Here is a 26,838-nt window from a genome sequence, read left to right as displayed (position 1 = left end):
TGTTTGAGTCTATAGAAAAAGGGGTGCAAAATATAATAATAATTTTGACTTTTTGATCTGCTTTTACTATATCTCTGTATTCAGGCAGATTTGACCTAATTACATGAAAACAAATCTTTAAATTATTATTACTTAATTACTGAAACTCTTTTGGTTGCTGATAATAATGTATAATGTTGGCCCTCATTGTAAGCCATAAATGTCCAGTGTATTTGACAGTGCACAATGTCAACACTTATTGGCAAAGCTTGCTGTTTCCTTGACTTATTTCCTCATCACATGATTAGCGCAGAAGGAAAAGGCATTTCAAAGCAAGAGACTTTTGACCAAACTGTGCATAAAACATTTTACTTCTATGTTTCTAACCTTATTAATATGAACAGAGCTCTTCTGTAGGTGGTGATTCTGGGTCTTTCGCTCTCCTCCAGCTTTTAACTGGATATTCAATGTATTTGTTACACAAGTTTGAGATATATTTATGTATGAATTTCCAGCGATCTGGCATAAACAGCACAGATGTGGAGATTCTGACCCTCACCAACGTGACCGAGAAAGACGCTGGGGAGTACATTTGTAAAGTCTCCAATTATATAGGCGAAGCAAACCAGTCGGGTTGGCTCACGGTTATCCCAGGTAAAACCATTCAAGGCTTGGTCAACCCAAACTCTCCATACTTGGTGTCCTGGGCTTCACCCTTGCCTCGCTGTGCTGTGGTCCTCCTCATGGTGATTGGTTGGTGGTCTGTTGGTGGCTCCTGGACCTTCTCTTCTCAAAAAGTGTTTATTTTTCAGCTTTTTCTATTGCAGACATCGGTAAAGCCATGGAAGTACTGTTTTGAAGCATTGTACTTTCCATGTTGTTTATTGAAATGCATGGGTTAAACTTTACTGGTATATGTTAAAGGTGATGGGAAAACTTTTTAGGCTTCATTTGGTCTTTTGTGCATACTTTTCAATATTGTAGTAGCTGCATAGACAGAAGAAATTAATGGACTAAGTCATTTGAAGTAAGAATTGGCACCAAATAACATTACAGCCTGGCCACCCAAGAAGTTTCTAGTCAAATTACAAGTTATGATTTAGTCTAGTTAGATCGTTTGGGGCTATTCCGGGACAAAAATGGATAAACATGTAATAAATCCAATAAAAATAACATTGCACAAAGCTTACTGATGCATTACTGGTTTAACAATATTGGCTTAGTGGTGAAATACACAAATATTTCAAATTTTATGTTCTAGTGTCCATTAATTCTAGCTGTCCATGTCTAGTATTTTGGGTCTATGCTTTATTGGTACTTTCTTCAGCCCTTGTAAACCCCAGCAGGCAGTGATCAGACCTCATCGATGGACACTCCCCAGATTTCTCTCATTAGATCTTTCTTGGTGTTGTGGGACTCATTTGTTTCTGTCTTTTCTTCCTTCCTCACCTTCTTCTCCTCCCTCTCTCCTCCTTCTCCTTCCCTCTCCTCAGACGGCTGGTGTTAACACTACAGATAAGGAGATTGAGGTTCTCTACTTGCCCAATGTTACTTTTGAAGATGCTGGGGAGTATACATGCTTGGCGGGTAATTCTATCGGGATCTCCTATCAAACTGCTTGGTTGACGGTGCTTCCAGGTACATATACTGGTCTATAGACTCTCTTTTCTTTCTATTATTTCATTTGTAGACATATTTGTTTGTTATAGATACACAAAAGGCATGAAGGCACGTCCCACTACCTTGAAAGAGTCTATTATTATTTCAATTTCAATTTCATCTAGGTTTTATTGTCATTTGAATTGGTATGTTCCTCGTCTAAACCTGGTTACTACTTTTTAAATAAGTGTGTTTTCCAGGTATATAAATTCATAGTTCTGGGTTTATTCATTGTTAAGTCATAGTGTTTTTTCCAGGTACATAAATTCCTAGTTCCTAGCTTATTATTTACACATCTTTTAATTCTTCAAACTCAATGTTTATGCTGCCCATAATAAGAAAAATATACAGTATATATGGCAATTCCAGAGTTTCAGAGTGTGGCCTCTCCAATACAGTTTTTGGTCATTGCAGAGAATTGAAGAGTTTGTAGTTTATCTTTATATTAAAGTAACACTGAGTAACTTTCTTGAGGTTGCATGATTCCATGGAAATAAAAGGTAAAACCATACTTCACAGAGGTAGATAGGTTTACATATGTCATACTGTGGAATATTAGAGCCAAGGAACAACATACACGCCTCTTCACTGCAATGAACACAAAATATGCCTTTATATTTGTGTATTTTTGGCTAAAAGAGCTTTAACCAAGGGATTTGACCTAGTCTAGTCCTCCGTTAGGCCCATTTTAGCTCATTAATGCTACAGTCCAGACACATGATCCTAGTAGTAAGCATATGATCCATAATTCCACTCATATCCATGGAGCTGTTGAAAACCCAGCGCAGATAAGAATGTAGTTTCCTAAGACCTGGTGCACTGAGACGGAAGTATATCTCCCAGAGCAGCTCCAGTGACTCCAGACTCCAGACTGGGACCTGCCTTTTGCCTTATGTAATATTCCTCTTCCTCACTCCTCTGGGAATATCTTTTCACTTCACATTTGAACTGTGCATGTCTGTCTGTGTCTCACTATTGCCCCATAAGTAAGACATTCCCCCACCCTGTTTCCTGGCGCTGATAATTGGCTACTTCTACAATCTTTATTTCTACTTGAAATAAAGGTAGAAAGTCATAGCTTAAGACACTTTTGAAGTTGGCTTGACTTTCACAATTATCAGAGCCAAAAATCGCAACTTGTACCATAAAATGCGTGTTGTTCAATCCTACTTTATATCCCTTGCTACACATCTGGTAGTTATTATGCTAACGTTGGCTTATACATACTTAAAGCGTACTATCTAAGTTCACTTTAGGCCAGACAGATGAAAGATGACTGTCGAATATAGGCTAAAGTAGTAAAACTGGCTTTGAGATGAGATTTTAAACAAGATTGATGTTTTAACAGTTAGCTGTCTCAATCCCGCAACATAGTCAACCCTATTATTAAGGCTGTAATTAAAACATGCTATCTTTATTTTGACTCTAAACAATAGCATATGAGGATCACAGGCCAAGCTTTTCTCTTGGGAATCATGTGTAATATTTATTGCCCCTGGCGCAGTCTATCTGCCCCACTGGCGCCTTCGAGGCTGGGGTATCTGTGTTAGTTGTGTGGTTTTTGGACACATTGAAAGAAGGCAGAGGTTGCTTCATGGTGCTTCACCTCCAGCTGGCTCTGCACAGCACTAGGGCCTGTGGTCTGGAGGCTTATACATTATGGAACAGGTCATTTTTGTCCAGCACACTTCAACTTCCTGCAGGAAGTTCAATAGGAGATACAGTAATAGAGTTCTTCTACAGAGTGCACTGTGGGTTCAGAGGGCAGTGAGGTGACCGAGCCAAGATTTATAATGTGAACAGTATGCACTCAAGGAATCTGTCCAAAATAAGTTTACTCATCCAGAAAATGTTATAAAATAGGCCTGAATTTTTGGTATTTGCCATGCAATGCAAAACCAATGCTTTAAATCCATGACAATAAATGATTTTCAAGTAGTGTTTTCTGAAATACTGAAATTTCAAACTTGATTTTTATTTTTTTATGGAAAGGTCTTGATAACAAATACAACACAAACAGAATATTTAAAATTTTTTATCTCAAAATAGTTGCTTACTTAATATTACCTTGTGGCCTAAGTCTTGGGTCTGTTCTGGGAAAGTCCAGATAGCCTAGATATCACAAACTTATCAGCGATGCTGTGTTACCATACTGGGATGCACTGTTATTGCCTTAGTATCTAACATGGAAAGTATAATAATAAAACTATATATGCCTGTATAATCTCAAGGGTACATGCTAATACTGTCTTAGTAAATAGAAAATTCATATCCGAAAGAAGAAGTCACTATTCGGACAATTTTTTCAAAGTTTTATTTTGCTTTGTTGATAGTAAAAGATGTCATAGTTTTAAAGGACACTATACTCCCTTGTCTAACCCTGTTCCATAATACACAAGCCTCTTAGATTTGCCCTGAACATAGACATATACACTGGCAGTGTAGATGAGTCACGATTATGGATCTGTTTAGACTGGTCCTTCCCGCACAGACTATGATAGAGTCAATGTAAGCATGCTGGTACCATCAAAGAAAAACAACGCTAAAATCTCTGTTTAGCTAGCCTGCCCAGTGATTACATTCAGTCATCTTTAGTACAATTTGTCTATGCATCGCCAACCTGCCAACCAGATGTGTTTAGAAAGTGGAGTTTGTGAAGCATTTACCTGTTATTTCTCACTCTTTCTTCTAACTCTGAATCCATTAGCGCACACGGATAGCCCAATAGGGCCCATTCCTCCAGACTACGTGGAGATTGCCATATACTGCGCGGGGGTCTTCCTGATCGCGTGCATGGTGGGCATCGTGGTGGTGTGTCGGATGAGGAACACGGCGAAGAAACCAGACTTCGGAGGGCAGCCGGCGGTCCACAAGCTGAGCAAACAGATCCCCCTGCGCCGCCAGGTAACAGAAAGTAGATAAAGAGTTCCAACGGCATCTAACACCTCTAGAGGAGATACAAACACACAAGTAAATATGTAGGCAATTTTCAATATTATCCTTCAAAAATAAATAAATACATAAAGAAATCTAACTATAAATTAACAAGTAATTGAAAACACAAAACTAGACTGAATTAATTTGCCAAGTTCAGATTTCAAATGTATGTTATGTTTAGAATAATAAGTTGGAAATTCTAAAAAGTATTAGTCAAAATGTTGCAAATTTGTGAAAACCTATATTTTAGCATCTTATTTCTCTTTTTTTGCGTCATTTATAATGTCACATAATATGCCACATGAACATATTTTAGTCCATGCTGACAAAAAAGCTCATAAAAAAAGTGTTTATCATGATCCTTTACAAAAAGACAAAAAAAAATCTTGTTAAATCATTAGGTAATCAACGATTTTATTCGAATCTAAAATCAAAACACTTCTCGCCTCTGTGCACTTAGCTTTGGTATTTTAAACAATACACCTCCAGGTATATTTAAAGAGGCATGCATTTCTGAGCAAGTTAGCACTGCTGCCCTGGAAGATTGTTGTCTATGTTTGAGCACTGCTTCTCCCTCAAGGGAAATTAAATCTACACTCCAAAGGCACAAAAGTGTTGGATTACTTTCTGTGGAGGGGCTGCAAAGAATCCTGATGTCAAGGTAAGGTTAGACAGACGAGCGCCCAGATAAGTCCTGCTGACAGTGGTCCAAGGAGTCGCACCCATCAGTCTAAATAATTGTTTTTAACTTCACTTTGGTGTTTACTGCCCTAGAGGAACATTCTTTAGAAGTTTAATGAACAGTGTTAAGACCTATAAACTAAATCCTATCTAAATCGGCTCCTCTAGAATTGCCTTGGTTTTGAACTGTGCGTGAACCCAGACTTTGGTGATCAGCCATTATTTCTTCTATAGGTTTCGGCGGATTCGAGTGCATCTATGAACTCAAATGCACCTTTAGTCCGAATAACAACGAGAAGAAGTTCTGCGCACGACGACCCCATACCGGAGTACGACCTGCCCGAAGATCCACGCTGGGAGTTTGCCCGAGACAGGTAAAAGTGTTTTCTAAATGTGGTTAATTATGTATGTAAGGGCATAATAGTAAATATTTAAAAGTACATTGTGTAGCTTTCCTGGTAGAGTGTTTGCTTCCTGCTCATCTCCATGTTTGTCTAACTAGGGATGTAACGATATCCAAATCTCTCGGCACGATAATATCACGATATGCATCTCACGGTACGATATTTATTGTGATATTTTGAAGAGGCTAATATAATTGTAGATAGGACACTTTTTTGCTTTTAAAATACCTTGACAAGATTTTGGTGTGAATTATTTCCGTCATAATCCCAAGAATTCATAAAAACATCTATCTTCATGTTGTCTGCACTGAAATGAATCATGGGATATGTAGTTCCCTATGTTATAAGCTGTTGCTACTATAAAACCATGCATTTAAGCAAAGGAACTTGTAATTTGATATATTGTGACAGTCCAGGATATTATTGTGAGACTTTTGACGATACAATATCATGATATTTCGGTTATTGTTACATCCCTAATTCTTACTCTGAGTGGGCTTAACTCAGTTTGGTAATATGTGTACTTTTCCATAGCTAAAACCATAAATTTATGTTTTTTGGTTCGACAAATGCAAAATAATCTGGCCTAACATTTCTATCTCTCATAAAATCAGATGGGTTTTTCAGTCACACCCCCATGACTAAAAATGAGCGCACTAATCTTTATATAGCTCAGCATACTCTAAGCCTTAGTATTAAAATGAAAAGGAGCGTATATAGACCTATGCACAATGACTAGAAGCTTTACAAACGTGCTGCATCATGCAAAAAGTGTTGTTGGCGTTCTCTCTACACCCTGATCCACAAAGCCAACACTGTTTATGAAAATGACGTAATAATACAGTTGCAGGCACACCCATATTAGTACAACAAGAATGTGTCTGGTCTGATCTCTGTTACATTTAAAACTCTTGTGCTCTGCTAATACGCGAAGGCCAAATGATCACTTACTACTACAGTGATGCATGCCCCTGTTTATACATAAGTGTGTCCTGACTTGGCGCCCGTACTGCCTCTGCTCTCTCATAAACAAACTCCTTACACTTGCACTGCTGCTGGTAAGGGATGGTGCTGCGGTGTTAATTAATGGTTAGCGCTGCTGCTAGCTTTTGTCCGCGGCGTGTTTGGGCTCAGTGTGTTGTTCATACCAGAAGAATTCAAAGTGCTGAGGTTTCACTTAGTCACAGCTACGGCAGCAGCCAACCATGAGCTTCAAGGCTGGATTTAATAAAACAGCAAAGGTTACAGCAGATTAAAATCAGAGGTGGAAAGTGACTTTACTTCTACTGTTACAATTGATAATACTAAATACTAACTTTTATATTTTTACTTGAGTACTGTGGGGACTACTATTTTTAACTAGTTGTGAAAGCATCACCAGTAGTAGTAAAGTAGGCTAGTGGTTGAAGAAAGGTGCTTAAAAATGCACTGTGTAACTTTTCTAGAGGAGGGCATGCAACTTTCTTGTCTCCATGGCTGTAAAGTTCTAGCCAGGTTGGCGCCACCTAGTGCCTCGGCTCAATTTTATTTCTCTCCAGCAATTAGGTCAGGAATCGGAATACACTAGACCGTTTGCAAAAACCCTGGAAGTAAGAGTTCGGGCACCAGTGAATCAGCGAAGAGCCATATATTCTCATTCTATGTTGGCAATGATTTCAAGATCGAGGATTTAAAGCTGAAACAAAGAGGATGTTTAGTGAATTTTATTAAGGGGAAAGACGTTATTGCCCTTCTTCCTACGGGATTTGGGAAAATCTTAACATACCAGTTAACTCCGTTAGTGGCGCATTACATACGTCATGATGAAATTGCAGCGATTGGTTAAATAAAAAAAGTACGTTGAGCGAACGAATCCTAACGCTGCGAGGTCAGACGGTTTCTACAAAGTGAAACCAGCTGATGAGTCAGGCTAAATAGCAGCAGTAGTAGTAGTAAAGTAGGCGAGTGTTTGCAGAAAGGTGCTTAAAGATGCGCTATGCTACTTTTCTAGAAGAGGGCCTTCCACTTTCTTGTCTCCATGGCTGGAAAGTTCTACAGTATAGTATTAAACTTATCTTGTAGTATTGTAGTCATTTTTTCTTGTTCAAAAATGCTTTGGAAAACATACACACATTATAATACATTATAATTGTGACAGACCTCGCCTCTTCCCAGATCTTTCTTGTAAACTGGCGTGGTTGTGTAAGAGAAATGTTTAAATCAAACATATAAAGCAATAACATCTCCATGGAGACAACAAGGTGGTAGATGCATAGTACACCATTAAAGTTGTAAAGATGGTAATAGTTGCATTGCTTTTTTTTTTTTAGTTTAGTTGAGTTATTTGCATGTGCAGTATTATATGTATAGAAAGTAGTACATAATATTTTGGAGTAACAATAACAAAGAATAGGACGACTTGTGTTTAACATTGAGCGCAGTAATAAAATGGAAAACAAAGGCCTGTCTTCGGTTAAGAGACTGACGTAAAATAATATCCTTACCACCCCATCAGTTCTGATTAAATTCATTTCTGATGTGGTAGTTTCGCTGTGAATAGCATTTGGGTTCAGTTTTGTTCCACAGCCATGAAACGACAGCCATTGGAGGGATGTTTTGCTTGAACTAAATAAATCTTGTCTCTTTGGGTCTTTATTCCTGTCCTGTCATCCCCGCGCCAGAGGGATCATGTTGGGATAGCAGAACACAGAAGAATGCTAACGTTAGCGGTTTGTGCGAAAGGGAAAAATAACATTGATTATGTGTGGCTGGACAGATAGAATAGCTAGCATTGAGCGTGCCGAGCGGTGAGGACAGACGGGGGATTGTGTTGCCATAGCCGGGCGCCGGGCGTAAGGCTCTAGGCATCACAGCAGCAGCTCCACTGTTGACATAGGCAGCCCCATGTGCATTTAAAGCCAGAACCAACACATGTCAGTCACAAGGAGAAAAAATACACAGACCAGGGTGCAGTGTGAGGCTAGAGGTCAAAGGTGACAGGACTATGATTGAGCATGTGATGGAGGACGAGAGATGTGGCAACAGGAAGTAGAACAAAAAAGTCACTGTTAAACGCCACATTAATATTTAGTACTGCTATCCCAAATGTAAAGTATATATAAATAAAAAAATAATTAAATATGCACTTTATCTATCTTTTCTGATAGCGTTCACAGCTTGCTTGTCTCTATGGAATTGTTATGCTTTGTTTAGGGTGACCAGATTTTCCAAAACTCATCAAAAACTGGGACACCCTCGGTTTAAAATGGTTGGTAATAATACAACTGCATAATTAAGACAAACTGTTCTTTTCTGTGCCCATTCATGACTAACGTGTGAGTCAGAATAGTCACATATTCTTTGTGTTTTGGTCATTTTTAAGCAGCTTTTCTGAATTTTACCTCAACAAATGACAATTTATGCCTCACTTTACTGTTGGCATGTCTCAGATTTGTCAAAAAATAGGGACACCCGGGCCATTTCTTGTAAAAAACTGAGACAAATCAATAGTTTTGGATAAATCTGCTGGGACAGGGGACACAGGGCTTAACACAGGGATTGTCCCGGGTAAATAGAGATGTCTGGTCACTCTAGCTTTGCTCAGAATGTTACATAGTATGGCATTAAACTCATCTATTTCCATGAAGCAAAGCAGGAGTTTCCACCAAGCCATTTTAAAAGCTACATCTACGGAGAGTCAAGCCTGCTCGCTATTAGAATGCATGTTTGTAAAGGTATTCCTGAATGATAAAAACACCTGTAATGTAATAAATGCAAGATAGATGCATTTAATGGCATACTGTGGAACATACCTGGCAAAGCAACAACATCTCCAAAGTTTCACTGTTGCCAATATAACTAAACTTCTTTGTGATCAGCTAAACAGTTCTTTTTCGGACCTTGAGCGAACCACTGAGAACAACTTTTATTTTATACTTTAAACTTTCCAGAAAATACATTAAAAACTCCACAAACCACAATACAGCAGCGTCCTTGTTTCCAAATCAATCATGAAACCGTACACTCGTAATGCATGTATCAAGGTCTTTCCAATAACCTATAATGCATGTGTCCCTGAGCATGCCAACGTAGGAGAAACAATTTATAAAGGTATATAAGCTTTTGTAATTGCATACAACCTTGGCACGGTCTGCAGCCACTACAACTACCACACATACCATTGCAGTGAAACAGAGCAGGCAATCCAGTAAAAAAAAAAAAAAAAAAAAAAAAAAAAAAAGGCCAGGGCGGGGTGGTCATGGCACGGTGCCTAGTTTCATTCCCTCTCTTAATCTAACCTGTTTATTCTGCACAGTAATGAATCAATGCCCGGCCAGTTGAGGTCAATGGCTTAAGCTTACGTCTCACTTTGTCTTTTTGTCTTGTGTTTTGGATACAGGTTGACACTGGGCAAGCCCCTAGGTGAAGGTTGCTTTGGCCAAGTTGTAATGGCAGAGGCTCTTGGCATTGATAAGGACAAACCCAAGGAGGCCGTAACCGTTGCAGTCAAGATGCTGAAAGGTAAGAGCATTTCCCCCAGTCAGACAGAGTTACCATAGACTGTAATATAAACGGCTGGCATGTGCTGGGACAGAGATATAGACCCATTCAGATACAGAACTGCAAAGAGGGCAGTGTCATCAGATCTCAAGTGGACAGAACACAAGTTTGGATGGGTGGAATTATAATTTAACATGGCAAGAATTATAATAAAAATATATGAAAGTGCATTTGGAGTACACTCAAGTAGTCATTTCATGCAATATTGATTGATTATAGGTGTCTTTGGGGTCTTTCACATTGTACGTCTCTAAATCACCACAGCCAATCATCTACTAATCCTAACCCTATTCATTTTGGTGCCAATTTCCCAAATAATTAACACATTTATCTAAGTTTTCAAGTGTTTAAAAGTACACTGGCTGTCTTTTGTGCCTAGACTTGCAACCTGTATTTTAATGTGAATGGACAATACAATGTAATATGCAGTTATACTTATGTGCATGTCACCTATTTGACTCATGAAAATTGCTTTGGCTATAAATTTCTTCTGTAAGGTATAAATAATATCTTTCAACTATTCAAATACAGTCATTTTACTGCCAAAAAATCCTTTGGTGGAGTCACCTGGTTGTCTCCATGGAGATTGCAAAATTTTATGCAATTTTGTGAAACATTCCAAGCAAAACAACATAATCTCCGTGGAGAAATAAAAAACGCACACATCCTAACTTCACTGCTCACATGTTGCAATATTATTTGTTTAAAAAATCAGAAGCATTAAGTCCACTAGTAGGCCTATTATTACCGTGTTTACACAGTAGTTCAGACAATACACAAGGAAACTAAAATAAAATGAATTCTATTAAAATACAAGGTGTGTCGAGCTGGATTCATGTGTCAGTTTGGAATAGTGTCTTTAAGGAGACCATAGATGACTCCATTATGAATTGTGGGAAACCTGAGTGGACTTTACATGTGATTTATGCTGCGGTGTGTGTGTGGGTGAGTGAAGGGCGAGGGAGGGGGCGGGGCTGTCATTATGATTGGTTATTGGTGCTTGCTGAGTGAGGGCAGGCAGATTGGGTGAGAGGTAAGAGTTTGGGGCGGTCACATACCTGACCCAGAGCTGCAGCTGGTTCAAGCTCAGCACAAAGAGGCGAGTCAGTCTGAAGGGACTGAGGCACAGGGAGTAACTAACTTTGGTTAGTTTAGTTTATTTATAAAGAACATTTAAAACATCTGATGCACATCTGATAGCAATCTGATAAAAATACAAGACATGCAAAAACAAGCTAAATAAAATTTCTACAAATGTTAGATATTTAGAAGATATTTTGTTTTGACTTTTAATAAATTAATTAAGCGTTGATTGAAAAGAATTCTCAAATTATAGTGTGATAAATTTATGAACCAGTGGTGATCCAGTATCTTGGATTTGTTCCATGACTCTTTTGTTTACCTTTTTAGTTTGTTTTGCTAATGCATCTCTATGGACACTGTGCACATCTTGCCAGTAAAGCTCTATAATTAATTATAGTACCTGTAGAATATTATGCAAATCCATCATAGGTTATATTAATTTCCTAATACAACAATTACAACCTATTTTTTATATTCCAACTTAAATCCCATTAAAATCAACAACAACGACCTCTGCGACTACAGCAACTCTGGTGCTAGCACATAACACTATTTGTCTCAGAACTCTTGAGATTTATTATAGATATTTATTTATATAAGTAGAATACAGAGACATTGTGCTCAAATACATAGACTGATAGAAATGGCAAAAGTAAAAAAAAACAAAAAACATACCAAGACAAGGAGTAACTCGAGCTAATGTTCCCAGCAGATCTACCCAAACTTGTATTAAAGTTTTTGATAAGAACCGATAAGAACAGACTTTACTAAGTAAAACTAGGTCATCTTACTGTTTGCTTTTCTTAGGCAGACATTCATGGGATGCCATTTTGAGTTCCTGAAAAGAGCCAGAAGATAATGAATCTAGATTGAGCATCTTTAATTCCTGCTGCTCTGCCCTCAGTGCTGAAAGCTGTCCTCTGTAGTTTGTGTGAGCGTGAAACTTTAGCCTGCAATGTCTGTCAACCACACTTAATCAGGCACCTCCAAAACAGGGTGATGTCTGACAAAGTGCTCTGTCCGTGGGTTAAAGGGTGATCAGATTAAAGCTAGTTTGTTTAATGTTATGTCTAATTATCCTTCTAAATATCTATATCTTTGTTTTGTAGATGATGCCACAGAAAAGGACCTGTCGGACCTGGTCTCAGAGATGGAGATGATGAAGATGATTGGAAAGCATAAGAACATCATCAATCTTCTAGGGGCATGCACACAAGATGGTAAAGGAATCCATTTACGTAATAGTAAACTGTAATATAAATGATGTGGGACAATGATTTTTAGCCTTCATTCCAGGTTAGGTGTCCCTCATATTGCCATGAAATAAAGTAGAATAACTAGTTCTATGATTAGTTAACATAAACACACGTTTAGTTATAAAATACCAACCATATCTCAATTCTGTAAATTAAACTGCAACCAAAAATAACTATTGAGAAGAATATTAAACACAAACTTCTGTACATCTGTCCAATTTCTTCCATTTCAGTTGGTAAATTGAGAAACAGTGAAATTGTACACATTTGTTTGAGCCGTTTGTAGTACTGATGTGGACTTGGTTTGGTCCTGCTTGGTCCTGGTTAGTCCTGTTCCAGTCCAAGTTTAGTTTCTAGTCGAGTCACAGTTAAGTCCCAATGTTGTTGTCGTTCGTGTAGCCTAAGAGGTGTGATCCTAGAAGCTTACAGAGTTTATTGTTCGTGCACTCCATTGAAATAATTTGCGCAATTTCTTCACAATAGGGACAGCATTATAGAATCTTAATGGTGGTATTAACATTGTGTTGTGTCCCATTTAGGCCCTCTGTACGTGATAGTGGAATATGCCTCTAAAGGAAACCTCCGAGAGTACCTGAGAGCCCGCCGGCCTCCCGGGATGGAGTACTCCTACGACATCGCCCGAGTCTCAGACGAACAGCTCACCTTCAAAGACCTCGTGTCCTGCACTTATCAGGTGGCCCGTGGCATGGAGTACCTAGCATCACAGAAAGTAAGAAAGAGATTATTATTACCGTTTATATTCTTGCTTTTTGTTATTATAATATATTGTGATGTGTGAGCTAATGTGTCCAAATAATTTCGCTTTTGGATCAATAAAGTTCGTCTAAGTCTAAGTCTAAAATTGGAGGATGTAAAAACCACTATTCACTTCAACAACTGCTCAATAGGTTGATTAAAATGCGTCATTTTTATATTTAGACTCATGCTGAGACTAAATCCAGAACCAAACTTTCACTAAGGACTAAATCAGTACAAGGACAAGAACAAACCAGGTCTACATAAGGACTAAACTGGAGCTCAAAGGACAGAGTGTGAATTCATGAGTCAGCAGGACACATACTGTACTTTACTTTATAAATACATTTGTAGTTGCCTATAGAAAAAAAAAAATTCAACATGTTTTGTGCATTTTCAACTAAGCGAACTGGAAATATTCAGAGATGAGTGTTGACGACTTCTTATTAGTACACAGTATTGTTCATTTATTTATTAATCTAGTTTCGCTGTTATCTCATCAGAATTTCCACATTTTCTTTCTTTATTCTTTATTTGTCAGGAACTATTTCCACAGAGAGGCTAACCACTCTGCCACTGCTACTCCTCCCACCCAAAATCTTTTCCCCATGTTGATTTCACATAAGAAAACAACACCCTAACCTCCTGCCCATCTTTGCTATTGTTCCCCATCGGACTACAAAAGCCCCTCTGTGTGGTAGTAGCATTAGACAGTTTTCACAATGGGGGGGGCAGTCATGTTGTCTATTGTATTTTGCTGAGGAATGCGACAATATGAACACGCAACACATAAGCACACATGCGCGTTCGGCTGTGCTTACTGTATGCTGAAAATATGCCAGGAATTCCTACCTATCTCAACATGTTAGTCAGTGAAGTCATTGTAACTTCAGGTTGCAGAATGGACATGTGATGAGTTGGTGGCTTGCATCATAAACATTTTTCCTGGAGCTCACAGCTGTTTTCAAACGTGATTTATACCTATATGAAGGAAAACAGACCGATATTTCCATGGTAACGTTTAACCTTATTGTTTTTCCTCCCTTTAGTGTATACACAGAGACTTGGCGGCCAGGAACGTTCTCGTAACAGAAAGCAATGTCATGAAGATCGCAGACTTTGGCTTGGCCCGGGATGTGCACAATATCGACTACTATAAAAAGACAACAAATGTAAGTACTCAGCATATTGCCAACACAAATTACATTAGAGATTAGAAATGCACTTAAAATGATTCCAGCTGACGTTTTTGTCAGTCTACTGTTATTCTTCTTGTTCATGAATACACAATATTTTGAGTGATTGGTACAATTAATTAGCCAGGCTGGCCCCACCTAGTGCCACCGCTCAGTTTCATTTCTCTCCAGTGATTAGGCCAGGAATCAGAATACACTAGACAGTCACAAAACCCCCACAAGTGTGAGTTCGGGCACCAGCCAATCAGAGAAGAGCCATACATTCTGTGTTGGTAACGATTCCTGAGATCAAGGATTTAAAGCCGAAACAAAGAGAATGTTTGGTGAATTTTATCAAGGGGAAAGACGTTATTGCCCTTCTTCCTATGGGATTTAGGAAAAGGAATTGGTTAGGTGAAAAAAGTACCTGCCTACCGTCGAGTGAACAAATTCTAACACTGAGAGGTCACTGAGAGGTCAGACAGTTTCTACGAAGTGAAACCGGCTGATGAATCAGGCTAACAATTATTAGGTTTATATGGGCAAAAAACGTCCTGTAATTTGTAACCTTTGCAACTCTAGATACCTGTTGCTTGCAAAGTAAGGTTAAAATACATAAACAATAACACACACACAATTAGAATAGATAGGCAACACAACAATACGGCATACGTCATAGCAGCCCCTTAAACAGTTGTACTTTAAAATGCTCTTAAATAATTGTTCAGATTGGAACCATTCTTTGTCCAATGCCCTCCGTTCCCTCTGCTCTCCATCTTGGCTGATCCTTTGGCAGAAACCTCAAGTTCCCATGAAGCCTTGTGAATGTGGACTGTTTATCCCTCACTCCCTTGTTCCTTTAGCTTCATCACCACTTATACAATTAGCTAAAAAGACTAAGAGCTTGGGCAAAGAGAGGGAGAGAGCAGCTAAACATAATTGACATTTCTAAAGTGGCCCAGTAGTGGCGTCTTTCTCGTTCCCACAGCGCAGCAAAGCAAGGCAAATCTGCATTGGTAGCGCATCCTAATTTGGTATGCATGGTTGCCTCCCGTAGCATGCACAATCTCGCTGAGAACAACAACATGGGCAACAATAGAGCGTGATGCTGATGGAGCTGATGATTACGACAATAACAGTGATCTGACGCCGAAACTAATTTACACAGAGCGGCTTTTGTTGGTTCGTCTTTGTTCAATCACGGGACAACTCCAGAATTATGAGCATGGGATAAATGGCGTGCAATAGCGTGCAAACTTTCCAGATGATTTTATATTATGCAGTTGTGATGTAATTAATCAAGCTAGAAGAGTGAAGATGTCAGTTTGGAAGCATAGAAATAAATTATGATCTATAGCAGGTACACTGGGGCACTAGATAGAGTTGAATGACTCATTTGAAAGTAGTAAATAACCCATACTTCTAGATATGAGGTCTCTCTGCAGATCTGGCTCGTAACTTGGCATCAGCAGCTTGTCTCAGTGGAAATAGACAACAAATTTAATGCATTACTGTGAAACAATCCAAGGAACGTAATAACATCTCCATGGAGAGAATCAAGAGGCAGAAGCGCCACCAGAAAAGTTGCATATTTCCTCTTTAAATAACAAAGTTTACTTAACATCTCATTAAACAAGCACATACAATATCAAATTCTTACCTAGATAAATGATTTAGGTTCAATAAGGAAACACAATTTAAATTTAAATGAAAAAAACACCTTAAGAAAACTGTATTACAAAAATAGACCCACTTCACAGGAACATTTGTTTGACTGCTACAACTTTATTTTCTACAACATGCTCGCTGATTAGATTAGAGCATCCATTAAGCTACTATTCTGATACTGACCAAGGTCGTCCAGTCAGTGGTGTTTAGCGTCTCGACTGCAGCAAACACAGATAAACCCGCTGTTATCTATGACCTGTTTATCGGCTCTGTGGCTTTAACAATGTAAATGTTCCTATGGGAAATCCTCCATGCAGACAGATGCAGCAGAACCCTATTCCCCAAACAGCTCTCACTTATCGGGCTTTGGAGAAGCAATGAGATCTTAACTGGATTTTAACATGCTGATTTTAGCAGAAACAGAAAGGACTTGTAGGCGATTCTAGTTGATCTGATTTGACCTTTGTCCTTTATTTGTCTCCGCAGGGTCGTCTACCAGTAAAATGGATGGCTCCTGAAGCACTTTTTGATCGTGTCTACACACACCAGAGTGACGTGTAAGTATCTAAAATGTATTTTTTCAACCTAAAATATATTTATTTTTTACCAGAAAGCATTGGGATATCAACATGAGAGCAATTTGATCCTGTATTTTGGAGTTGTGTGTTGATAAGCAAGAGACAACAGCCAATTAGAGCATGCACATTTGGCCAGAACTAACATTCAAGTCTATTTACACTGTAGTGGAAAGCATCACTGGGATATATTACCAATAGTAAATAATACAAATAAAACATGTCCGTGTGGTTATGAGAAGAATGCTGTCTCCATGGGTCTCATAATGATGAAAAATTAGGACTGTCGCCATAGCGAGTAACAACTTATCTTAACAAAATATCCTTTGAATGGGAAAGAGTGCTAAAAAAGTTCCAACAGGAGGCTGAAACCCATGAATATGCAACATTTTGAGGACTTTTTCCCTTCAGAATATATTATGTTTAGTTGTTTATTGTTCATCACTGTGGCAGTCCTATTTTTTCATCATTCTGGATGCATGGATAACAGGAAGCTGAAACCCAAGTATATTTAAATTGGACAGAGATTCTCAATGTTACCTCATAAGGGCCTTATATTTTTGTTTCTAGGCAGCTTAAGATACATTTCACATCATTAGTTAACTGGACTTGTTTTTGAGGCTTGGTTAGGTGTTTTGGTGTTGTACTGGTGAGTGGTAGTTGGGGGTGGCGAGTTACAAAGAACCAGGACTGGCCGGTCAGCAGCAAAAGTGAGGATTTCACGCTAGACTTGGAGCCAATGCCGTGTTACTAATCTGAACGGCTTCAAAGGGCTCTGGAAGGAGCAGGGGTTCGGCAGCACCTCCTCCCCACGAATAACCCCTCCATCCTGGATCCTGGCTCGGAAGTCTCCCCTTCTCTTTGCCTCCATGGATGTTTGAATGTACAACAAAGCTTTGGCCCTCCAGTACGGATAGACCTAAACTTTCTCTTTTACCCCCTGCAAGCCCCTCTCTGCACTCTTCACCAAGATTCAGTAATACTTTGAACATGTGGCGCTGCGTATTGTCAGACCAATCTCTGATCAAAACATTCCCCCTCCCATTTCATTTCGGCGTCTTTCTTCTTGGACTACGTGGATTGCTGACCCGTCTCTGTCTGTCCTTTCCCCCCCACTTCCTCTAAAAACAGTACAAAGGCAACGCGTCCCTCTTTTTAACATTTGAGTCTCATGTGTTTTGACAGCGCTGTTTGAAGTTGGTGCTGCAGACACTGGCAGCAGAAAGTGTATGTGGCAATTAGATAAATGCTTCGCACGGTGACCCCTGGGAAAGGGGCTTGGGTGCGCGAATGAGTCATAGAACAGCAGTAGCAGAGTAAACAGATTTCGTCCTGCTAGGCGCGCAGATAGGCATGGCTCTTACCACAAACAAGTGTCTCAATGTGCGTGTTTGGGCATACATAACGAACACACTTGCGATGCCCTTTGCCTTGGTTATAATCGATAGTATGATCCCGCAACCACTTCTGTTAGCTAATTTCATCATTTCACTTTTAGTAATTGGGTCCTCATACTATAACATATGAATGCATGAGAAAAGGGTGTTAGAGAAGTAGGCTGCATCCTCCACGCAACACAGCAGTGCAAGCAATCCATACATGACATCAGATTAAATGAATACATGAATTCCAATGCAGGCCAGTTTGACGAATAGGCCCAAGGGATGGAGATGTGGTTAGCTTAGTACCGGTAATGGTCGAGACTGGATGTGGGCAGTGCAGTAAGACAATAAAATTATATTACGCCATAAAAGTCGTGCATGTGTATTGACATTTGGTTCTGATGTTTATATTCATATAGCTTTTAATCAATGCGAGCAAGATGTTGTGTAAGTAAACCAGAAAATTAGGTCACCTCTTTGTATCGATCTACCAGAGCTTACGGTGTCTTTAGGCAGGTTTAAAGCACAAAATACAAAAGCAAGGTCCATTCAATGTGACCCAGAACGTGTCGGTATGCGCGTTTGTTTGCGGAGTCAAGCTTGGATGCAGTCAAACGCAAATGTCCACAAGTTGACAAGCGCTAATTTGGGACGGAAAGGCGATCCAAGTGTGTCAACAAAAGATACTACTCCAAGATAGGGAACCGGGAACAAATCTGCTTGTGTCAATAGATAGAAGAACTGATAAAAACTGGTTCTCTATGGCTGCGTGCCTATACGGACAACTTCAGGGTGTGGCGTACAGTGTATACATTTCCTTGTAGGTTATAATACGGGCTTTGTGCGCAAGTGGAGGGAGATATAAAACCACAAGGAAGTAGTTAAAGTCATCTTCGGCCTTTTGTTTCTGCTGGGTGGTCCGCTGTTTGTTTTGGTGTGGTGAGAAAGGACAATGTCAGTCTGTGTAAGTGTCCAGAGAGGCAACAAAAGACAGCATTGACCCCTGGGCCAAAGTGAGTGGGTCCGTGCCACAAGCCGCCCAACTGCAGAAAGAAGCCATTGACACCACTGCAGGGACATTGTTGAGCACTACAGGCCAGAGCCGCTAATGTAAACGATATAGTGGTTCAAAGATACACTATGCTTTTTATTCAAATATTTTCATCTAGAAGAGTCATTTTCAGTTATTCAAATGATTTTTTTTATATCTCTTTTCAAAAAGTTTCACACTGCATTTTTTTTTTTTTTTTACAAAAGGGACAAACTGACCTTAGTCTACAGCCAATTCTTTGTCAATAAAAACATGTTAAAAAAAAAAAAGGTTTGTCTTCTTGATCAGGAATTTATAGTAACAAAATGAAATTGAATACAAAATTGTGATAGCTCTAAATTGTTTTTGTCATATCACTCAGCTCTGGATTGAAGGAATCAGCACCCACAGTGGAAAATTACATAGGAAAAAATATGCAACTGTAATAACATAGGAAGTAATGGAGCATCTCACAGGGGTACACCGACTCAACATGTAAACAAAATCTGTGTTGATCAGTCTATTGAGTTTTACTTTCCTACACAGAAGGATAGCACATACTAATGCACCATTTCTGTTTGCCTCCCCAGCTGGTCATTTGGGGTGCTGATGTGGGAAATCTTCACCCTCGGTGGTTCCCCTTACCCGGGCATCCCCGTCGAAGAGCTCTTCAAGTTACTAAAAGAGGGACATCGCATGGACAAGCCCGGCAACTGCACCAATGAGCTGTACGTCTGTGCTTAAACATTTCACTAAATGTTTCTGACACAACGTTTCTTATACACAGACCAACTTTATTGGTGCAACTGGCTATGATGAAAGCTAGTATTTATAATGAGGTCTTAGTTCAGAGGGTTTTATATTGGTCTGACTTATTATTTCAGTTTTGCAATACGTTTGGGTGCTGCCCTGGTTTAAAACCTGGTTTACACCCAGTTTGTCATGGTCTAATCCTGGTTTAGGCCAAAATAATTCCTGCTATAGTCATGATTAAGACTAAGTCAAATCCAGTCTGGTCCTTGAAGGTCAAATATTGTATGCAGTGGTACTTATCATGGAAATTTTGAAAACCACAGGATAATGTTGATGACTATAATGAGACCAAGAGAATAACAGTGGGCAGAAAGTAGAGCAGCATATCGCTTAGCGGGATTTCAAACTAAAGCCATTTCAGGTCATACACAAGTGTAATACTGAATAGATTTACAGAATTTTCTTTTCGTTTGTCTAACTTATGTAATGTCTCCTACAGGTACATGATGATGAAAGACTGCTGGCACGCCATCTCCTCCCAGAGACCCACCTTCAAGCAGCTCGTGGAGGATCTGGATCGGATCTTAACCCTAAACACCAACGAGGTGGGCACAGCTCTCGCTCCTCTGCACGCTCACTGCAAAAGAGCAACAAAAGCGCTCAATTTTCCATCTTGAAACCATTCAGGGTGGTCGGCCGAGCTATAATTTCCTGGCAAATGGGGTCCCAACATTTCATAACAATAAAATGGAATATGCTACATTCCTATGCAGACCATGCTCACAGTCCAATCTAAATGGAACGGGTGCCAGTGCGTGGAGGTTCCTGCACAATATTGTTGAAAGTTTTAAGAGCGCGAGTCGCCAACCAAAGGCCTCAGTATTGACCAAAACTCGGCCTAACAATTTAATTTGGGCCCAGTGTGGCGGCTGTGGCCTATTAAAATTGCCCAATCATCACCACCATGATTCCCTTCCTATAATGGCTGTGCTTTTCCATTCAATCCTGTCTAGTGTGATATCCGCAAAAAGGCCTGAAAAGAGGCTGTCTATGTGGAAAGCTGTCAAGACTAGTCTGTTTTGGAAAAGGGAACTTTGTGAATTTATGCCAAAAAAGCCCAACTTGGAGTTTGAACTTTTGAAATGTAATAAAGCAGCATTTTTTCCTCCCTCCTCCCCTGTGCGTCTCTGCCCCAAACCGCTGGCAGATGTGGAGGTCCGCAGTAATGTGAGCCTGTTCTTGTTGAGCTGGGAAAATAGAAGCCAGCTAGTGCTCATTTTCTAGAAAACCCCAAAAACTTTTTCAAAACGTGCACTAATAACACCCATGAAAGAACAGAAGGAAAGAGGGTGTCTACATGAAAGCCGTCACACCAGCCTCATAGATTAGTGCCAGGATTTTGGGATTGCTCGTCTTTCTTCATCCTCATTTTTGTGGTACGGTCCGTTTTGAGCTGCCAGTTTCAGTATTTGCAACATGTCAGAACTGCGTTCGGATTGATCTTTAGACGGATGACGCCATGTTTGAATGGTACTTTTCTCAAATGGAGTCAATAAATCGCATTTCTTTGTTGTTCTAATACACATGGAAGCATTTTCATAAAGTTTTCTATTTTACCTTTATAGCCCAAGAATTAAGATTAAAGATGCACTATGTAACTTTTCTATGGAGGGGCCAACACCTACTGCCAAGTAGATATCATTGTAGAACAGGGGTCTGCAACCTGTAGCATGGAAGCTACCAGTAACTCTCCACCCCCTTCCAAGTAGCTCGCCAAGGGAATTCTGAATTATACGTATTGTTCTTAATAAATAAAATCTGATTATTTACCATTTTAAATTTATCATTTTGATGCCTAACTTCTGCACTAACAAATGGATAATGGTTTATGTTTTATAAACTTCTAACTGTACCCCATCTAAGACTCACCATGGCTTTTATACTTTCTCAGTTTCTCGCTCTTTGGCATTTTCATTTTGTAACGGTAGCTCAGCAGAAGAAAAAGGTTGGAGACCCCCGTTGTAGAATGTTCTATAGTATGACATTAACTTTATCGTATGTATCTCCATGGAGAAAAGCAGCACTAAGCCAAATTACAGATCAGATCTATGATGAGGCAATCCCCCTCTCACAGTAATAACGGCTTAAAACACCTGTAATGGAATAAACAATAGATATGCAAGTTGAATGCTCTACTGCGGAACATTCTAGCATTCTAGGCGAAGCAAAAGCATATCCATGGAGACAAGAAGGGGGCAGAACTTCCACCAGAAAAGTTACATAGTGCATCTTTAAGACTTGACGAACTGTGGGAAAAATAAGATACAGAAAAGGCCAAAAGTGTAGAGCCGCTATACTTAAAATCACTGGAAAGTAAAAATAAACCAAATTCACATGATCTAATCTAAACTGCACAGTGATAAATGAAGAGTAGACACACATTAAAATCCGCCCTAGACTTTTTCCAAAATCTTTCACTAAGCCAGCTTGGACCATGCTGCTGTCTAGCCATCAATTCCTTGCCTATTATTCTTGCAAATATTTTCATACAGTATCCAGTTAGAGATTATTTGTTCTGCTCCTTTTCATAAATCCTTCCAGGGTGATGTGGTTTAGAAAAATATAATAATGAAGGTGATACATCTTTACTCTGCTGGTCTCAGCCTCTTCTGGAAAGCCCCTGTCTGTGTTGACTTGGGTTTAGTGCACTATGTTCGTTCTCCAATAACTGACATTCTTTCCATGGGTCATTTCTGCAGAGGTGGGAAGTTTGTACTGAAGGTAAAGAACTGTTACATGGCAAAAACACCCAATTACAAGAACCAGCAATAAAAACATGAGTCTATGGTGTCTGTGGCTGAAGTGGCACTAGTGAAATTTTAGCAGTTGCAGCCAGTTCATATTGTTGTTGTGCCCTTGGCAGAGTCTGTAGTTGTGTTTGAAAAGGCCAAGTTTCTTCAGTAAATCCCATATCAGTTGTGTTTATAGAAGCTTAGTTACGATCTATGCACTATGTAACATTTCTCCTCTGCTACTTGCTTGTCTCTATGGAGACTTTACTGCTTTGCCCGGACGTTCCACTGTATAGCAATAAATCTATGTGCATCTATTGAGTTGCTGACAGATTTTTATTGAAAAACATGCATATCTACTGTGAGCGGGATTGCCTCTGTACAGTTATGGCTTATAACTTGGTCTGGTGGTGTCACCTGCTTGTCCCCACAGAGACAGATACAGTAAACTTAATGCCATACTGTGAAACATCCCTAGCCTGATTCATCAGCCAGTTTCACTTCGTAGAAACCGTCTGGCCTCGCAGCGTTAGAATTTGTTCGCTCAATCGTAGGCGGGTACTTCTTTCATTGAAGCAATCACCGCTACTTGGTCGTGACGTATGTAATGTGCCACTAACGGGGCTAACTGGTATATTAAGAGTTTCTCAAATCCCGTAGGAAGAAGGGCAATAACGTCTTTCCCCTTGATAAAATTCACCAAACATTCTCTTTGTTCCGGCTTGAAATCATAGATATTGGGAATTGTTGCCAACACAGAATATATGACTCTTTGCTGATTGGCTGGTGCCCGAACTTGCACTTCCAGAGTTTTTGCGAACCATCTAGTGTATTCCGATTCCTGACCTAGTCGCTGGAGAGAAATGAAATTGAAAAATCCCAGGCGAAGTTGCACGTTTCTGTTGAGAAAAGCAGGTGGTGGAACTCCCTTCAGAAATGTGACATAGTGTTCCTTTAACACGTGAATCAACTGGAATTTCCCCTTAATGAGACACATAAATGTTATCTTATCTTTTATAACTGTTAACAACTCTGGGCCAGACCAAATGGCTTCCACTGCAATATAAATCTTTAAAATACAGTTTGCACCAACTTTTGTTAGTTCTGACTGTCTTAAAAGCTGTACAAGTTATCTCAGAAGATTAAAGGCAAGCTACCTCCTCCCCAAAAATCAACTCAGTTACAACGTGATTATCTGTGATTGATTCCTTGCACCTCTCTAAGCTTTGTCTCTAAACAAATTCCTCTTGTGTTGTTGTTGTAGGAGTACCTGGACCTGTGCACCCCGACAGAGCAGTATTCCCCCAGTTTCCCGGACACTCGCAGCTCGTGTTCCTCTGGTGACGACTCTGTGTTTTCTCACGATCCATCACCGGACGAGCCCTGCCTCCCCAAATACCAGCACATCAACGGGAACGTCAAAACATGAAAAAAAATTAAGACTTCTAACTACCCCAACAAAACCTACTTCTTCGAGACACTTCCACCAACACCCCTGTTCTCCTATTACACCTCTGCGGTCCCAACAGACTCATGGACCTAGAGATGGGGTCAAAAGTGGTCTTAAATTATGGATTTTTGCTGAAAGACTGAATGGACGAAAGCTTCTCGCAAAATCCTACACTTTCATCAAGTTCAAGGCTTCAAGTTCTCAAGTTTTGGGGTGTTTGGTATTTTGAACATTGAACCAACCTCGCAGGCTGCCATTCCAAGACTGTTATTTCTGCCCTTGGAGGAATGTATGTACGGACCAATGTGAACTTGTAAACAATGGACTAGATTACAGATAGGAAAATGGACTAAAAGAAAACTTCGACTAACAAAGCAGAGGAATAGGAGATATGTTTATTTTGTAATATTGACGCATTTCTTTTTACATTCTTTATATGAACCCTTCCAATTATTCTGGAGAAAAACAAATCAGTATAATGTATAGTGCTGGGTATATTTGTAAATATATTCAAATATGTAAAAATATATATATTATATATTTACATGAATTATTTTTTGTATGGACTCCAAAATAACCACAACCCTCACCAACCAAGGTACGCTAATGGATGTGTCCTATATTTCTGTTTCATGCACACATGCACTCAAAACATAGACAGTACAAATGGAGACTAAGAAACTATGGGGCTTATAATGTACATGGAATGGGAGTGGGGGGGAGTTGGTGTGGAAATCCATGCCATATTTAAAAAAAAATGTTTGGGAAAGTGTCACAAATACAGGTACTTAAGTAACTAGTGGCACTAATGGTACTACCTAAAGAACATATAGCATTTATAACATTTAGCTATTTATTTTTAGCTAAATCGAATGTATGCTCTTCAATATGCTTTAAAACTGTGATTCTCGACTGGTGAGGTTGAAGCCAATGTTCATTTAACATTAAAATACACATGCCACATACTATAGGTTGTTATAAATAAATTTAAAGAGTCTAAAAATGATAATTACCAGTTGAGACCCTCAGTTTTAAGTATAATATTGAAGCAAGCAGCAAGTTGTTATAGATTTTGTCTCCCATTTAGCAGTGGGGAATCAGCTGCTAAATTAAAAATGAATAATTAGCAACACATAAACCTCCAAAAGCGAAGTGGTGAATGTATATAGAGTTACAATGTTTATATTTTTGAATGGGAGCCTATAGGAGCCAGCTGTACCTTCATAGTCTCTTGGTCCATTATAATTTCTACTGTCTATGGCCACACATATCTGTTTAACTCTCTCTCAGTAACACAGTGGAGTATTGGCTTTTCAGGGACTGAGGTAGCACGTTAATTTATTGACTTATGTTGTTTTTAAATAAATATGAAAAAAGAGAAAAAAACAAAAGATTATGAAAGAGAGTATGGCATTAATAATGGTTGTAATACAGAAATAATCCATGAAATTTTATGGTAATTTAAAATGATCTTTCAGCAGTAACAGAAAAGCTATTTTTAGTGGGTTTGAAAGATCCAGGTTTTGTAATTTTTATATATGAATGTGAATTTTAAGTTAAAATTTTACAAACTGTACATTTTATAGTCAGCTAATCCCTTTTGTATGTAGATGTTGATACCATTTCTATCCAGACGTCTTTGCTAACTTTAGGAAAGAGTCAGATTTCTGGATTTATATACAGTTTGGAAATAAACAACAATTTTGGTTACTTCTTCTAGCTCTTGTAGACTAAAAATAGACTCCAAAATTTTACTTGACAGAATTGAAAGCTGAAAACAAAGTATTAAATAATTGAAATGTTGTTTTTTACTGGACCAAGGATAAAATGTTTTGGTTTTTGCAAGTGTTCATGCCACATGCAAAATAAATAATGGAAAATCCATTGTTTTCAATGTCTCTTTAATTTTCAATGACAATAAGCACCGCATACTGTATGTTACAGCTACAGCATCTTTCAGCATTACTATTCCTTTCTCATGCATGTGTTCTGGGTGGAGATATCAAAGCTGTCAGTGCTGGTTAGAAAATACAATACTATGTTTTATAACACTATTCTTTACTGCAAAGAGAGGGATTTTCCACTATATCTCAAATTAATATGACACAGAGAACAGGTCCACAGGGAGTGTAGAATAATATATTTCTTAAAATTGGGTTTAGGGGTGCAAATACCAAACTCACCATTATTACTATTAGCCTTTTTTTTCTCACACTTCTACAAAATTTATTATAAACTAAACAGTGATTAGAAAGAACTCGGCACTGATCAACTGATTTATATTCTGGACAGAGGCAGCATAAATCTTTGTGACAGTACCAAATTCCAATTCAGGATCAATGGGAAGTAAATGGTTTGTACCCAATGTGTTTATAATAGAAAATAACAGGAATGTAATGGTAATTCTTTGTTGATTACAGACATGTCCTGCCAATTGATTACTTGATTAAAAAGGAGGTGTGGCTAACGATCTCAAATGTATTACGCATCTCAACATATCTGTTTGCACTCACAAGACTCCATGTGTCCAAACAACTACTTATGGTACTAGGAAACGATGTATTCATATAAAGACAGATTACATTTGTGAGTTTATTCTGTCTTTTTACATATAAATACAAAAAAAAGCGAGTGAGTTAGTGAGTGAGCAAACTCACTCACTAACATTTCCTTTCTGCTGTTGTCCCATTTAAATCCATATAATCTAAATAAAAGGGTA

At 38.9% G+C, this 26,838-nt stretch overlaps 1 protein-coding gene across 4 annotated transcripts in view; it reads left to right on the top strand.

The window, feature by feature from the left end:
• fgfr2 (fibroblast growth factor receptor 2) overlaps window positions 1-25,997 on the top strand; it is a 59,049-nt gene extending 33,052 nt beyond the window's left edge. For 3 of the 4 annotated variants that reach the window (XM_055162644.1, XM_055162643.1, XM_020933558.2), the window contains 11 exons: window positions 1,473-1,617; window positions 4,346-4,542; window positions 5,491-5,630; window positions 10,039-10,160; window positions 12,392-12,502; window positions 13,078-13,268; window positions 14,344-14,466; window positions 16,624-16,694; window positions 19,715-19,852; window positions 20,377-20,482; window positions 23,934-25,997. In XM_055162644.1, the coding sequence (XP_055018619.1) occupies window positions 1,473-1,617; window positions 4,346-4,542; window positions 5,491-5,630; window positions 10,039-10,160; window positions 12,392-12,502; window positions 13,078-13,268; window positions 14,344-14,466; window positions 16,624-16,694; window positions 19,715-19,852; window positions 20,377-20,482; window positions 23,934-24,098 (1,509 nt within the window). In that variant the 3' untranslated portion in view covers window positions 24,099-25,997. Of the gene's footprint in view, window positions 1-494; window positions 634-1,472; window positions 1,618-4,345; window positions 4,543-5,490; window positions 5,631-10,038; window positions 10,161-12,391; window positions 12,503-13,077; window positions 13,269-14,343; window positions 14,467-16,623; window positions 16,695-19,714; window positions 19,853-20,376; window positions 20,483-23,933 lie in introns of all 4 variants that reach the window. The other variant, XM_055162642.1, reaches the window with a different exon arrangement.
• Window positions 25,998-26,838: the final 841 nt, after the last annotated feature.

The sequence above is a fragment of the Boleophthalmus pectinirostris genome, unplaced genomic scaffold (assembly GCF_026225935.1).
Source record: "Boleophthalmus pectinirostris isolate CB_2022bp ecotype Guang Dong unplaced genomic scaffold, ASM2622593v1 HiC_scaffold_5, whole genome shotgun sequence".
Classification (NCBI taxonomy): Eukaryota; Metazoa; Chordata; class Actinopteri; order Gobiiformes; family Gobiidae; genus Boleophthalmus; species Boleophthalmus pectinirostris.
The sequence above is the reverse complement of the archived record's forward strand: the minus strand, read 5'-3'. Positions and strand labels throughout refer to the sequence as shown.